This window comes from Camelina sativa, chromosome 11, assembly GCF_030686135.1.
Source record: "Camelina sativa cultivar CO46 ecotype springtype chromosome 11, ASM3068613v1".
Lineage (NCBI taxonomy): Eukaryota > Viridiplantae > Streptophyta > Magnoliopsida > Brassicales > Brassicaceae > Camelina > Camelina sativa.
Genome location: NC_141890.1, coordinates 34,024,343 through 34,041,000, shown reverse-complemented (window position 1 = coordinate 34,041,000; position 16,658 = coordinate 34,024,343). Strand labels below are relative to the sequence as shown.

The 16,658-nt window shown below is 31.8% G+C and overlaps 2 protein-coding genes and 1 long non-coding RNA gene across 5 annotated transcripts; 2 read left to right on the top strand and 1 right to left on the bottom strand.

Annotated features, from left to right (window-relative positions):
• The first annotated feature begins 427 nt into the window (after positions 1 to 427).
• Positions 428 to 3,834, top strand: LOC104724891 (beta-amylase 8). Of its 3 annotated transcripts, none has more exons than XM_010443455.3 (10): positions 428 to 1,083; positions 1,241 to 1,468; positions 1,566 to 1,646; positions 1,751 to 1,954; positions 2,046 to 2,240; positions 2,363 to 2,527; positions 2,624 to 2,884; positions 2,969 to 3,181; positions 3,269 to 3,488; positions 3,587 to 3,834. In XM_010443455.3, the coding sequence occupies exons 1-10, from the start codon at positions 934 to 936 to the stop codon at positions 3,601 to 3,603; spliced, it is 1,734 nt and encodes a 577-aa protein (XP_010441757.2). In that variant the 5' UTR covers positions 428 to 933; the 3' UTR covers positions 3,604 to 3,834. The 3 variants fall into 3 exon arrangements, 2 of the variants coding, with proteins under 2 accessions (XP_010441757.2, XP_087332190.1); XR_015572924.1 differs by having other exon boundaries at positions 504 to 1,083; positions 2,363 to 2,516; XM_087476064.1 differs by having other exon boundaries at positions 579 to 1,083; positions 1,566 to 1,668.
• A 2,521-nt stretch (positions 3,835 to 6,355) lies between these two features.
• LOC104724890 (uncharacterized) lies at positions 6,356 to 6,864 on the top strand. Its single transcript, XR_757793.2, has 2 exons — positions 6,356 to 6,521; positions 6,603 to 6,864. It is a non-coding gene; the product is annotated as an uncharacterized LOC104724890 (long non-coding RNA).
• A 5,658-nt stretch (positions 6,865 to 12,522) lies between these two features.
• LOC104724889 (uncharacterized) lies at positions 12,523 to 14,408 on the bottom strand. The gene is made up of 4 exons (XM_010443454.3): positions 14,257 to 14,408; positions 13,867 to 14,140; positions 13,286 to 13,465; positions 12,523 to 13,210 (listed from the first exon to the last, which is right to left on the bottom strand). The coding sequence occupies exons 2-4, from the start codon at positions 14,128 to 14,130 to the stop codon at positions 12,593 to 12,595; spliced, it is 1,062 nt and encodes a 353-aa protein (XP_010441756.1). The 5' UTR covers positions 14,131 to 14,140; positions 14,257 to 14,408; the 3' UTR covers positions 12,523 to 12,592.
• Between the last annotated feature and the right edge of the window lie 2,250 nt (positions 14,409 to 16,658).

Here is a 16,658-nt window from a genome sequence, read left to right as displayed (position 1 = left end):
TTACTTTTGGTCAATTTAACATCTTTATAGGAAGATTTAATTATTAATGGTTGTCCGTAGGCATTTTCGATTAGTTTTAGCAAAAGAACTTCTTGAAAATAGATTTCCTTGATAGGTTTGGTATGTTTTCTATCAGTTTTTTCATTTTTGTATTCTTTAACCTTCTAGTATCTGTCGTTTTTTATTCTTTGGGTTTATAAACTCCAATTTTTTTTTTGTCTCCGCCAACATAAATTTGTACAATACAGTCATTATTAATAAACATTCAAATGACAAAAAAAAAAAAATTAAAATCTAACCAAAACTTAAAAGTATTAAAATTTACCAAAATTAAATCGAATTTACGTGTTACATCTTAAAAATGTTACGAAACTAATAAAACCATTAAAAAACGAATATATCAAAATGCGTAAAGACATGGAGTACTATTACAGATGTTCACTTTATGTGGTTCTGTGTAGATTGGTAATTTTATTAGTGAGAGACCTCTAACGTAATTAATCATAATTACAGACCTTCATTTGTAAATCCATAAAGTTACAACAAAAAAAAAAAAAAAAAAAAAAAAATCTCAAATTGGAAACATCAGAGAGAAGCGAGCAAAACTTCACGACACCAAAAATGCACACTCTGAACAACACCACCGGTTCGCAAGATCCGAATCTCGACCCAATTCCGTCGAACCCGGATCAATTCCCCAACTGAAACCTCAACCATCCACAGACTCGCCGTCCCCGCGGATTCGCCGCCACGGCTGCAGCAGCATCAATAGTTCCAACGGAAAGCGATGTACACAACGGAAACATCGGCGGAATCGGCGGTGGAGAAGGAAGCAGCGGCGGAGGAGAGAGAGGGAAAGGGAAGAGAGAAAGAGAGAAGGAGAAAGAGAGAACGAAGCTTAGAGAAAGACATAGACGAGCAATCACAAGTAGAATGCTCGCTGGATTGAGACAGTACGGTAATTTCCCGTTACCTGCTCGAGCTGATATGAACGATGTGATCGCTGCTTTGGCTCGTGAAGCTGGTTGGAGTGTTGACGCCGACGGTACTACTTACCGACAATCACATCAACCAAACCATGTGGTTCGAAAATTTCAAAACTTTGATATGACTCTTTAAGCTTTTTTCAGTTTGGGTTTATATGAAAAGCTGATTAATTTGATCCAAATATGTGTTGAAGTTCCCAAAGTTATTAGCTTTTTCATTCTGTTATCAATGTTTGTTTTATGCCATTGGATAGGTTCAGTATCCGACGAGATCTATTGAGAGTCCTCTGTCTTCTAGTACTTTGAAGAACTGTGCTAAGGCTGCACTTGAATGTCAACAGCATTCAGTTCTTAGAATAGATGAGAACCTTTCTCCTGTATCTCTTGATTCCGTTGTTATCGCGGAGAATGATCATCCCGGGAATGGAAGGTATTCGGGTGCTAGTCCTATCACTTCAGTTGGATGCTTGGAAGCTAATCAGGTGAATAATAACAGTGAAGTTAAATTCATTGCATTTTTAGGGGAAGTGACTTTGAGCTTGACTTCTTCTTAGCTAACAGTTTTTGTTGGTTTTTCAGCTTATACAAGATGTTCACTCCACAGAGCCGCGTAATGACTTCACAGAGAGCTTTTATGTCCCTGTGTACGCCATGCTTCCAGTGAGCTTCTGATGATAGAACTGTGTGTTTTTACATAGTTTGTTTACCACTTTTGTTTGCCGTTCTTATTTTCTTGAGCTAAAGTTCTATACTTTGTCTTCCAGGTTGGGATTATTGACAACTTTGGCCAGTTGGTTGATCCTGATGGTGTAAGACAAGAATTAAGTTATATGAAGTCATTAAATGTTGATGGAGTGGTAATAGATTGTTGGTGGGGAATAGTTGAAGGTTGGAATCCTCAGAAATATGTATGGTCTGGCTATAGGGAGCTCTTTAACCTTATTAGAGACTTCAAACTTAAACTACAGGTGCGAAATTGTTTAGTTAAACTGTAACTATGGCGATAACGGACTGTCTTTTCATAATATCTTTAGCAATTTGCATATGGTTTATTTGAAGGTGGTGATGGCGTTTCATGAATATGGAGGGAATGTATCTGGAAATGTGATTATCTCGTTGCCACAGTGGGTGTTAGAGATTGGGAAAGACAATCCAGACATATTTTTCACTGATCGTGAAGGAAGAAGAAGTTTCGAGTGTTTAAATTGGAGCATTGACAAGGAACGGGTATTGCATGGACGAACTGGTATAGAGGTACTTCAGGAACACTCATTGATTCAAATTTGTTAAGCATTTTTTTGTTTATTATGTCTAATTTCCTCTTCTTTGTACAGTCTAGATTCTTATTTCTTCATGTTTAACACTTGATTATTTAGGTGTATTTTGATTTTATGAGAAGCTTCCGGTCAGAGTTTGATGACTTGTTTGTGGAAGGACTAATTGCTTCAGTTGAGATTGGTCTTGGAGCTTCTGGTGAACTAAAGTACCCATCTTTCCCAGAAAGGATGGGTTGGATTTATCCCGGTATTGGTGAGTTTCAGGTATTTGTCAGATTGCTGAACTTTACTTCTACCTTATGACTGATGAAGTCTGAGCATACGATTTAATGTATCAGTTTACTATTTTTCCTCCTGCAGTGTTATGACAAATATTCACAACTAAATCTTCAAAAAGAAGCAAAATCACGAGGATTCGCTTTCTGGGGTAAAGGACCAGAGAATGCTGGTCAATACAATTCTCAACCACATGAAACTGGCTTCTTCCAAGAGAGAGGTGAATATGACAGCTACTACGGCCGCTTCTTCTTAAATTGGTACTCGCAATTGCTTATCGGTCATGCTGAGAATGTTCTGTCTCTTGCAAATCTTGCGTTTGAGGAGACAAAGATTATTGTCAAGGTATAATCTTTTTGTCCCTTATCCTTCAAAACCAGTGATGTCTATAACAATGAGACTCATACACAGAAAAAAAAAACAATGCAGATACCGGCGATTTACTGGTCTTACAAGACAGCTAGTCATGCTGCTGAATTAACTGCAGGATACTATAACCCTTCAAACCGTGATGGGTACTCTCCCCTTTTCGAAACTTTGAAGAAGTATTCTGTGACTTTGAAATTTGTGTGCCCTGGACCACAAATGTCTCCCAATGAGCATGAAGAAGCATTAGCTGATCCAGAAGGTTTAAGTTGGCAGGTAATGACACTTATGATTGATGACTGTAGCTTTTTATTGTTTCTCTGCAAATGTAATCTTTAGCCTAAGTTTTGTTATTGGTGGCAGGTGATTAATGCAGCTTGGGATAAGCAACTTCTTATTGGAGGAGAGAATGCAATTACTTGTTTCGATAGAGAAGGTTGTATGAGATTAATCGATATAGCAAAACCAAGAAACCATCCAGATAGCTATCACTTCTCCTTCTTCACGTATCGTCAACCATCTCCTCTGGTTCAAGGATCTACGTGCTTTCCAGATTTGGACTACTTCATAAAACGCATGCACGGTGAGTTTACCCGCACACTCGATTGTGCTTTCCCCTAAGCTCGATTGTATAATCCTTTGTTCTTTACAACTCTGTCAACTCTACTTGTTTCTTTGCAGGCGACGTACATAGATAAACAGTGTTTGGAAATTGGAACACAAAACAGATCACTAGGAGCTGCATGGCCTTTGGATTCTATAACTAAAAGTGTCTTTTGTTTAAAACTTCATAATCTGTTTTTTTGTGTTAATCGTCCTCAGGGCCCATATTTAAGAAGAGAGAACTTTTTTATCTGCAGTAGACCCCTAACTAACACTTCACTAGTTAAAGACGAACTTACTAATTAACATATTTCCTTTTTTGCAAATTTCTCATCCATTATTACTTCACTTATACAATTCTTCTACATGCGAGTCTGATAAAGAAAATATTCTAGATCCTCTCCGTAGAGCATACATGTACTATTTATTGTACTGGTTTGATTTTATTTTGGTGATAAATAATCATTACTAGTAGCCAGTAATTTGTAAGGCATTTTAAGATGACCTTTGGTTTTACTCCCTGTTTTAAAAATCTCCGCCTAGCATCGATTACGCCCCGTAAAATCCTTAGGCCCACCTTCTCCACCTCGATTAATGAATAATTCCCGTCTAGCATCGATTATCCAATTATATCTGTTTAATTTGATTATAATCCTTCTAATCCGATTACTTCTTGCTTAATTTTGTATTTTTTTCCCAAGCCTTATTTTGTATATAATAATTATTTTTAGAGCCAAATATAAATCAAATATGTATTTTTTTGTTATTTAGACATTTAAATTAAAAATTTATGATATTTTACAATAACTAATGTACAAACTTTTAATGAAAATCATAAATTTCTTTTAAAATTATGTTTTTCTGTGTTTACCAAAATTTTAAAGACAATATTATAGTTTATATTTTATTTGATATTTTTATTTTAACATAAATATAATTATACATATATTTAGTACTACATATTTTTATTTTATTATTAATTTAATAAAATAACCCTAAAACTAGTCCCCGATTAATCTCCGATTTTCTCATTAGGCGCTAGGCCACCCCGACCGCCCGACTAGCGCCTAGCGATTTACTTAGACCATCTCCAATGATTTTCCTTATTTTTTTCCTCTATAATAGAGATCTTTATAATAGAGGTGAGTTTTACTCCAACCCACCTCTATTCTCATCTCTAAAATAGAGATTGCTAATTTTTCTTCTATATATAGAGGAACCCTTTGTAGGAAAAAATAGAGTTTCTCTATAAATAGAGGAAAAAATAGCACTCTATTTTAGAGGTGAGAATAGAGGTGGGTTGAAGTAAAACTCACCCGTATTATAGAGGATATCTATTATAAAGAAAAAAATAGAGGATCATTGAAGATGCTCTTAGGGATGTTAATCTGGGCATGCAAGACCCATTTATTAAATGGGTATGTCGAATTAAAGTGAACCCGTTTAACCCTATTTAATAAAACTGTAAACTCGAGTTTTCCTGCCAAAACCATAAATTGTATTTTGTTATCAAAATGTTTTTTTTCTCAAAAATCAAAACCATGTTTTCCCACCAAAACCAAAAATCCAAATTTTTTTGTCATTAAAAAAATATTTTTGCAAAGACACATTTTCCCGCCATTGCAAAACCACAAAATTGCATATTATCACTAAAATTATATACTTAAATAGGTTTGATGGGTTTAAATGGGTATGGTTAAATAGGTTTCAAATTTACATGGATTTAAATGGGTTTATACCTAGGTTGCATGGAAACGGAAACAAATTCGTAGAAGTGAAACGTTTCAGAAACAGAAAACGATTTTTTCTAAAATTAAGAAATAGAAACGTTTTGGAAATGTATCTGTATATATATATATATATATATATATACATATAATAAATAATAAAATACCAAACATAAAACCTATATCAAAAGGAATATTTGAAACAACACAAATTCAAAACAAAAATATTAAATAGTTGAATTAAAACACTAGTAATAATATATACTTATGTCTTATGGATATATATTTTCAAATTATTTTATTTATTAATTTTTAAGCTAAAAAAAATTTATGTCGTATTTCCAAAACGGAAAAAGAGTTTCCATCGTGTTTCCAAACAGAGATTTTTAGGAATCGTGTGTTCGTGGTTTATTTCTGCGTTTCCACGAGTTTCCGTTTTTGAAATGTTTCGGAAGCAGGAATTGGACCTGAAAAAGAGTTTCCATGCAACATAGGTTTATACTTAAATGGGGTGTGTTTAATTGGAATTGGTTTAAATGGAGTGGGTTTAACCATTTTAACATCGTTATTTTTACTCTAAATTTTTTATATTGAATATTAATTATTAAAAATATGCAAAAAAAACGAGAAAATAACTTAATGTTGGGGCTTCAGTTCGATTCTTAAGTTAAATGCTGTACAGATATATTTTTCTGAGGAATGGAATTTGCAAATATAATTTGACATACCAAAAGAAAATATATTTTGAGAAACCAACTTTATTACATTCTGCGACATAATTTAGTAATAGTTAAACTGTTGCATTTAAACCTTTTGACTAAATTATTTTTAGAAATAATTTTGACTACAATGGCCAAATCCGAGATTACACCAATAATATATTAACTTTGGTCAAAAGGTTACATTTTTTTTTCTTTTTTTAATTCAAAATACTGTGATAAATTTCAGGTTTTTAATTAGAAAAAAAAAGTCAAAAGAAAGTTATGACCTTACCAAATGTGGTGAAAAATCATAAATTTTGTTTGTGATTAATAAATGTTTAAATTTTATTGATTTTCTATAATGATTACGAATTTTTGTTGACCTTAACAAATAAGAGTTATTATGTATAATTTGACATGTGTTTGACCAAAACATACCATATCTCCATTCTATAAAAGCAGTTCCACAATAGCTCAATCAGCCTTAGATACCAACCATATCCTTATCAACTTTTGTAATAGATAATTACATGGAGAAAAAAACAATGAAGTTTGCTTTCGTTATTTTCTTGATTGTTACATCTGGTTAGTTTTATATTTCATATATGTATGAAAGTACATGTTTATGTTTATAATTCATAAGAAAAAATATGGTTTGTTTTGTAGTGATGACTATCGTAACATTTCGGGGTGTTGAAGCAACACGAAGTTTATTGCCTGAAAAAACTCCTCAGCTTGTTTTGCATCATGAAGCTTCGCCGCATATGGTGGATTTACAAAATATAACCTGCGATAAAAAGTGTCGTTTAACTTGTATTCCTCGTCAGAATATTTTTATATGTTTCTGCAAATGCTAATTTTATATCATATTTTATCAAAATATCATATTTTATCAAATAAATAAATTGATATTAACAAATTATAAAAATTATTTGATATATATTGTGTACATCAACGTTACATTTGAGAGTTGTATGCTAAAAATTTAAACAAACAAGATGCAATTGATAGGAGCTCTACTGCAATTCTATTTTTTGTTAATGATATCTTGGTTTGTTGCAATAATATTTTTTCTGTGTTGCTATATCACTAATTTCTTGTATATCTAATTCTCAACGTAATTGGAATGTTCAATGTATTGTTTGGTTTGAACGTCATTTCATTATTTCTGCTTATTTAGTTTCACACAATAATATATGATAAATGTATATATATATATAAATTGGGTTTTAAATGTTCTCTATGTAAATATCGTATTTTAGAACATGACTTTGTCCTATATATAGAATATGGTTACAAATTGTTGCGTGTAACAACTCAAAATCATGTTTTATGACAAAATCAACTTAGGAAGTTGGTGATCGTTTTAGAAAATCAACAAAAATTCATAATGTATTTGAAAAAAAATAAAAAGAAGTTAGATATTTGGTAAGTGCATAATTTTTTCTACATTTTCCCGTTTTTCATTCTTGTATTTGATATTTTTAGATCCAACAAAATCTTTAAAAGACAAAAGAAAAGATGAAAAAGGCAATACATGTCCTTTTATTCGGTGGTAAACTGTCAATATGTATGATGAGTAGGTATGTCAATTAGGGCTAAAGTCCGTGGGCTGGTCCGGTCCGATCCTGAAAAATACCAGATTCGGGTTTAAATATATATGTTCATAAAAAACCGGGTTTTTCGGGCTCAGCCCATTTGGACTATAAGAGAATTTGGAGCCCGACCGGGCTCGTACTAACCCAAAAAGTCCTTTAACAAATATATTTGTACTTTTTTGTTAATATTTTTTATTAGATTGCAATATTTGATTAATGATTTATTGTAAATAAAGTTTAAAACTCTAATCCTAGTTTGTCTATTTACTTAATAACCTTGCTTAATACTTTTAAAATTTTTATCTGTGATACTTTATATGAATTACTAGATAAGGCCCGTACGATGTGCGGGTTTAAAAATTGTTGATGAAAATAAATCATAAACCTTAAACAATTTTTTGAAAATATATAAAAAAAATTATTTCTTAAAGTAAATTTATAAAGAATTTAAGTTACTTCATACATTTATTTATGTTTATATATTTTTAATATATTATAACAATTATTACAATAATCTAAAGCTAAATTATATCCCACTAAAACTTTTGTCAAATACTCATCATTACAAATATTATTATTGTCAAATTTCAAAAATGTTTCACAACTTATTTACAAAATATTTTACATGCAACAAATTCATCAAAGCAACATTTAATAAGTAACCACGTATAATTTTACTCTATGTTTTACCATTAAAAATATGTTCTTACACCCAAAATTATTATATTGTTAAAATATGCTCTTTATCACCACCTATAAAATGTCTTCTAAAAAAATTAAACAAATTTTATGTTGCTTTACTTTCATTTTGGCATAATTATAGTTCTTATAATTACTAAAATTGTTTTGTGACATAATTTCTTTAACCATAAAGTATTTTTTACTCCAAAGATATTTTGGATGAACAACTGGTGAAAATTATCTACTCGATTACAATGATTTTATGACTAACCCAATAAAGTTAAAAAAATTGAAAAAAAAATTAATGTAATATAATAATAAAAAGTTGAAAATTATAATCAGGATGGTATATATAAGTCTTAGATGATTCAGATATACGAAATAAAAACTTTATGTACAATCCAAAATATGACATATGTCATAATCACGTTAAGGATCAACGACCTATTTACTCTTCAGAAATATCCAATTGTACCAAAACAACTTAAAGCTATGATCTCGTCTCAAATATTCTCGAATCATAAATTCTCAACTTATTTTTACTCGAATAAAAAATTCTCATGTATTTCTCTATATATCTGGTTTAAACGGTTTTGCGAACCTAATTCAATAGAAAACCACATAAATCCGGTTTGAAACCAATTTTAAAATGGTATACCGTTCCAATTTCCCAAATTTGAAACTGCTTCTCAATTACTCGATCAAGCAGCTCTTGTCAATACCGGAATCATCAACATTATTCAGAAAAGACAATCTAAATTTTGACCAAAAACATCAACCACCGACTTATCTTCCGAACTTATAATGCTACTAACTGTAGAATCACTTTTGGAACCTCCATCAGTGTCTCCATTCTTGATTAAATTAGCGGGCTTATATACTTCAATTTTATTGCATCTGATAGCTTCCATTGAAAAACCCGCACAAATCAAAAACCCATGCAATAGATCGACAAAATTATATAAGAAAAAAAAAATCAAAAATCAAAGATTTCGATAAAAACATGTAATGTCATGTAGATATAATGTTTTTTTCTTAATTAGATGTCCTATTATGTTTGAAAAATAATAATTCTTTTGACATAACTTATGTTATTCTTTATAAATTTGTTATTCACTATTTATTTATTAATAAGCTAATAATATACATGGTTAGTGAATTACATTTTTGTTTATACATGTCAAAATCTTATTGAGAAAACATGTATAATATAAGTAACGTACAATGGAAAATAGATTAGTTTTGTTAATTTTTTTTTTGATTTAGAATTTTTTTTAGATATAAATATGTAAATTTTATTTAGATTTGATGTTATCTTCTTAATTATCTGTTTTGAAAAATAATATTTTTTGACATGTGTCAACATCTCATCAGTGTACTTGACACGTGTCATGATCATGTTAATAGCTAATTTGAAAATCCTACTTTATATAGTAAATTAAAGTTTTAATATAATAAAAAAATTCGTTTAATCGGTTCTTCATGATTTTCGTTTTCTTCGCATGTTCCTTCACAAATCTTGTTGCAGTACTCAATGTCCGAAATTGGCTAACCATAGAGACATAAAATTTATTTATTTATTTTTTTGTGCAAACAAAGATATAAAATTTAATATGTTAGGTTATATAGAATAATTATACGACCAAATATGAATGACACATAGTTTATTTATTTTACCATGTAGTGGTTGAGAATCTTTTGTAACAGTGAAACTTTGATATGGATGGCACAGAGTATATTTATCTTAGTTGTTTTTTTAAATATAGTAAGATTACAATTATCTTACGCTTTCTTTTACCAACCTTTAAAATTGTGATTTCTGATCGTTAAAATTGACACGTGTCACAATATGATGAATTACTATGATATTTAATCGTTAAAATTGACACGTGTCACGATCTGGTGAATTTTTAATTTTGATCTCTAATCGTTAAAACTAACACGTGTCACGATCTAGTGAGTTACTAACTTTGAGAACCATGGTTTATATAATAAGATACATTGTTTTATTTGGTTAAAGTATAAAATTTTATTTAGTTTAAAAATTTTCCTTTTAAATTAAGTTGGTTGTAGTGAATAAAGATGAGTTATTAGAATTTTGATTGATTTGTTTTACTGTGCATCTTTAAACACTCATCTTTAAACAATGATTTTTAAGACTTATAAGTCTAAATTATTGATTTGTAAGATAAGCCCGAAAAGCCTTGTAACCCTGTTAGGATCATATTCGTACTTTAAAATATAGGCTCGAAAATATTTTGGACTGGATCGGACCGGACTCAAACACATGCGAGCTTTACGGATCTCTGTTGGAGACTCTTGCAAAGTGAGAAGATGAATTTGCGTTTACCGTTGCTTCATTATTATCAATTAAAAGTTATTGTTCTGTTTTCTCTGTTCTTTGTTATTGAGAAGTATTGACTATCGTTATCAAAAAGTAAACACAAAAATGCATAAGAAATAAGGTTAGGCAACAAACAAAAAGCTTATATTAGGATATTGAGAGAAGAAATTTGCATCTGCAAGAATACCTTTCTCCATTTCTCTTCGGCCCAATCTAATTGTATTAAGATCACACATTAACCAAATTCAATTCATCATTATCAGCCGATCACCCATATAACCCGATTTGACATAATTGAACGGTATTGTAAGCAAGCATGGTCAACTTCTATATAACCGAACCAAAAACTTAAGGACAAAACTTTACCAAACAAATTTAATACATCGGATTCAATTATATACCTTTTTTACCTATAAAGAAATTGAATTGATCACAATCAAATCTCATCATCAATAACGTAGCAACCGTAGAACCAACATAATTAAACCCTAAAAAAAAAAGCTCAAAAACCACATAAACCATAAACCATCAGAAACTGTTGAAATCTAAATTCAATCACCCATTAAACATGTTAAGATCTATATAGCTCCAAAACCCTAGATCCTATAATTTCCGAAGTCCTCAAAACAAAACAAAAAGACTAAATCTTTGAGGAGAAAAGTACTAAAATATTATGGATTTGGAATAAAACCCAATACTATAAATCAAACGAATCACGCAACGTTCAACAAATATTTCAAGATCCTACCGTAAGATTAAGATCGAGTCAGATCTAATATTCGGATCCTTTATATTTTCACCTTGGACTCCGATTCAGTTGATGCAAGGCGGGAGCTGACAAACTAACCATGACGACAAGACACATGTCGGTGTCAGCCAATCAGTTCCCGACTTGCACCAAGCGAATCCGAAACTACCGATAACTTTTTTTAACCCATCTCTCTCATTGGAGAAAAAAAGAAAGATGAAAGAGAAGAAGAAACAGTTACCAAATCTGGCAAAAAAAACTTTCTCTGATTTTTTTTTTGGGTCTTTTTATCAAATATCGAGAGAATACTTTAGCCTCCATTTGCTGAGTATTTAATCAAAACGACAGACCAATTATTTATCTACGCGTGTCTCACTCACATGACATGACATTACATTATTTTTTCCGGCCGGCGTCCTAAAACTAGGTTAACTACCATCACGTGACGTAATCTGTGACTACCACGTGGATTTGGTATCAATCCTGGTTTGGATGCATCTTAGGTCTAGGCACTAATATCCGTTATCCGTATTCGATCCGTTATTTATCTTGTATCCGTCCCGAAAAAAGGTACCCGTAGTTTTAGAGTCGAGTAAAGGGTATTATAGTTATATTATTCATGAGTGAAGGACGAGTATAGAGTATTAGTTTAGTTTTCAATATCCTCTTGTTACTCGTCCCTTTATTTGTTTTGTTATCCGACCCGTTAATACTCTTTAATATTTTGTATTATTATTATTTATTATTAATTTATAAATATATTATAGAGTTAAAGTTAAAGCCTAAGTTCAACTTAGCCTAACTGAAATGATATATACGATGTCCAATTGAATTATATATTACTTTTATTTTAAAGTTTGTAATTTTATAATTTTTAGAACTATATGTTGTATACAAATTTTTTCTTTTTCAAATCTCAGAATATAAAATTATTATTGCGATTATTGACAAAAAGTTTTTATCCAATATTCATTTTTCTAGATAAAAGTAAAAAATCAAATATTTCAAAAATTAACTATTTTTTAACGGATATTCGTATATCTGTTTTTTCGAATATCCGTTATTTAAAGATCGAATGCGAGTAATTTTTTTCTATTACCCATTAAGGTTAAATCGGATAAAAAGTATGAAAAAATTCAAGAATACATGTCCCGTGCCCCCGGTATGGTCGCTAATCCTAAACCTATTCCGGTGCAGTCCGCTTTGGCCGGTAAATGACTAATAATATTTTATTATTTACATTATTGACGAAAGAAAGGAAAATGAAGTATTACAAAGATTTTGCTTAACCAACATAGTTCACAAGCTCAGGTGGCGTGGGGACTGAGCCACCACGGAGCAAAGTGTAGACAGAGCCAGCGGTGCTAAAGACTCGTGGGACCACAATTCGCGCAACTCTTGGTAGAGTGGGGTAAGTAAGAGTACCGACGATAAACCAATTGAGACTCATAAGAGCAACTGCATCTAAAGCCGGTTTATCCGTAACCGTAGAGAAAAATTGAACCACACTTATCAAAGAGATACCAACCACGGTGAAAAGTGCACCTATGAGTGGAGTACACAGTTCTTGTTCTTTGGCTTTATACATTACTATACCCACCACGACTGCGAGCATCGCGCTGAATATGCTTCTCGAAACCGCAATGTTCCTCTCTAAACCAAGGACTCTTGGTGTTAATTCTTCGTCTTTTGGAATTGTCGATTTTGCAAATGGGTAAAGAGGTGATTTAACTGATGTAAACTCGGCTTTTCCCTTTAAATCATAAGGGATATTCTTTGGTTTCGGTATATTACGGATTTCACTTGGTTCTTCCTTGGGTTTAACTTTACCTTTCTTGCTCCAATGATAGTCTTTTCCAGTACCTTCCTTAAGTTGAAGATTTTCTTCCTTTAGTTCTTGCAGCTGTCACAACCCAAATGTTTAGAACATATGTATATATTGGTTATGCAACAAGTTGATTTAAAGCAGTTTTTGTACCTCGGCCTCTAGCTTCTCTATTTTTGAAATGGCTTCATCATGTTCATCTTCTAGTTCATCTAAGTCGCGTTCCATGATTCGATATTCTTTTATTGCTTCTCGGAGAGTCTCCTCTATTTCTTTTCTATTCCATTCAAGACTCTCTAGCTCATACCGCAACTCATAAAGACTCTGTTCAAGCTGTAAATACAAAGGATCATAATTTTTCAGTAATACAAAACATCTTGCTCAATATTGGAATGTACGCAATCCTTATGGACTTCTCAAAAAGCTACCGTAAAAAAACAACTCAAAACCCTCAATTTTCTTATCGAAATTCGCATGACTCTCGAAGCGGATTCATTCAAATGTGAATTTTTTTAATTAACAATCAATCAAAGATTAGTAGTGAGACGATCAAAGTTTGCCTAATCTTAAGGATCATCAATCAAAAGATTGCTAATATAATCGAATTTCGCATATATAGATGTCTAGGATCATTACCAAATCTTGCATGTTACGTTCAATCAAAGTGAATAACCATTTTTTTTTTTCTAAATCAATCAAAGATTTAAGAAAAAGGTTTGGAAACTGAAACGAACCAGTCTTTCCCTTGGTATAGAAGCGAAGAAGCGAATCGGGAACGTAAAGAGGAGAATAGATCCCCAGATTGTGCCCCACACAGCTCTCCACAACATACTTAAGTTGAACCAGATTGCGGAAGTCACCATATCAGTAGAGACAAAGGTTGTAACAAGAGCTGTTCTAAGACAAAACACACATGCGTGTATGCAGAGAAAGATAGGTCTGGTCATAAGATAAACTGAAGATGAGACCAATCCAGATACCAAACCTCCAAGATCCATTTCTCTTCAACTAAAAAAAAAAAAAGGAAAAAAATATCCCATAATGAACCAAGATGATTATAATTTTTATTGAAGCGGCATCTAAACTGTGACAGAATCCCATAATGAAAGAAATTAAGAGCTTACCTTTTTTTTTGAGCAAGAGTAAGAGCCAGCAGAGTCAAAGAAGAAATTGTAGCGACTGAGGAAGAGTATGATAGTGAAGAGAGGAAAATTGATAGGGAAAGAAACAGAGGAGGTGGCAGAGAGAGGAAAGCCATGGACGACACGTTGAGTGTGTTTTCTGAAGTCGTTAGGATTTTGGATAAAGATCAGCGCTTTGAAATTCTAGTTGGCAGAAAAAATACAAAAATTAATATACATTCATATTAAAAACGCAATATAAAGTTAAGGTAACTATATAATAATAATAGTGACAGTAATAATTTTGGAAAATTAGATAACAAAAAGAAAACTATATTTAATAACATGAGTTTTGTAAGAATTGATACATAGATCACTCCTCTCACTCTGCCCCAAATAACAAGGGAAATGAGCTCAGATGGCATTATAACAAACCCTCCCAGCGAGAGTCTTACGATAAGATGTAAACCCATCTCAAGAACTCGCTGGATAGTTCCGATAAAGAAGAAAGCTTCATACTTGTGTTTTCCGGTTGGAGTTTGGCTCATTACATTTTACTTTGAAGTTCCTAATTTTGTTGCAATTAGTTTTGTTAGGGGTGTCAAATTGGTTAAACCAAACTAAATCAACTCATAATAATTGAGTTTTAGTATTTAATGGATAATGATTCAACCCAACTCATTTAGCAAATGGTTTGGATCAAACCACAACCCATTTAGCTTAATGGTTAATTGGTTAAATGAGTTGATCCACTTTGTATCATCATCAGACTATATATAATTTTACAAAAATCATCAAAGCTTGTATAATTTTATACATAAACTGTTATTGATAAACATGATATATGTCTCTATTTAGATTTTGAAAACCAAAAAATTTAAAAAGTAATAATCCAAAAAATAACATCATTGTCTTAAGTTGTCTTCTAAAATCTTCTTCTAAGATGTCTTTGACACCATTGTTTCCCTCAATGTTTTCTCACCATCTCCATCTGAAATCAAGCTCTACACATGAAACAAAACTCAAACATTCTAAGTCAACAAAATGACAAGAGAAAGACAAGACAACAACATTCTAAACTCAAACAAAAGAAAGACTAGAGAACCTCTGAATGGTGGTGGTTTCAAATCTATGGTCTTGTAGGGAAGGAAGTATCAACAGAATGTTCTCCCACAAAATTTGGATCTGATCAAATACTAATTATCTTGCCATTGTCATCTACAAATTGTAAGAGAATATATCAGTAATATAAACTAATCCAAGTAAAGCAAATTGATAAAGTATAGTATTGTTTACCTTCTCCATCCACCTTGTAATCATGTATCCAAAAACGGGTGCATAACAAAGCTTGCACGTTACTTGGAAGAAGACGGCTTCTGTATTTCTTAATCAAATGAGCTCCAATACTGAAGGAAGACTCAACAGTTACAGTGGTTATCGGAATGCTAAGAATATCCATGGCTTTTGCTCTCTTCCAATCTTGAATAGAGGGACAATGTTTGTAGTGTTTGTCAAACATTTTAAACCTATTTAAAGCACGCTCATACTTTAAAACTTTCTCTAGCATTATGTAAGTTGAATTCCATCGATGTCGAACATCCAAAGACAAAAGAACTTCACCATCATGCTTTACGCATTCTCCAAATGCTATACGTCTAGACTTTGAGCCTTTTAAATACTTTATACTTTCTCTAATCTTATAGTCAATGCACCAATAATAACAAATAAACCATCTTGGACAATAAGATTTAAGACGTGTGCACAACATCTCACATGAAAAAATTCTCCTTTACATAGCAAATCATTATCTAAATTAAGTCTATCCTTTAATATGTCTTACAATGTTCCATTAGCTGTAGCATTATCCAGAGTCAAACTAAACACATTTTTCTTTATCCCCCACTCTTTTAAGCATTTATGAATCTTACTAGCTAAAGCATCACCAGTGTGAGGAAGAAGTATATCATAAAACGACAGAATTTTGCTACGCAATATCCATTTTGGATTAATATAGTGTGCAGTCACAACTATATATCCATCTCCATAAACAGTAGTCCAACAATCAGGAGTCAGACATATCCTACTAGGTATTTTTTCCAGCTCAGATCTTCATCTCAGTTTTTATTTTTCCCAAGTTTTGACAACATCAGCTGCAGCCGTGTTTCTAGTATAACACTTATAATCTAGGTTTAAAAACTATGATAATCTCTAAGCTCCTCATATTCAACCACAAGAAAAGGAAGATTATTTCGTATAATCACTCTACTAAACTTCTCCCTAGCAATTTTATCATCAAACTTCACCCTCTTTCTTCTACATCCACATTTAGAGAGCATTCATCATAATGTCATTTCAAATTAGATGTTCCACTAGTAATTATTAATCGACCTTTTTCTGAGAAGTTC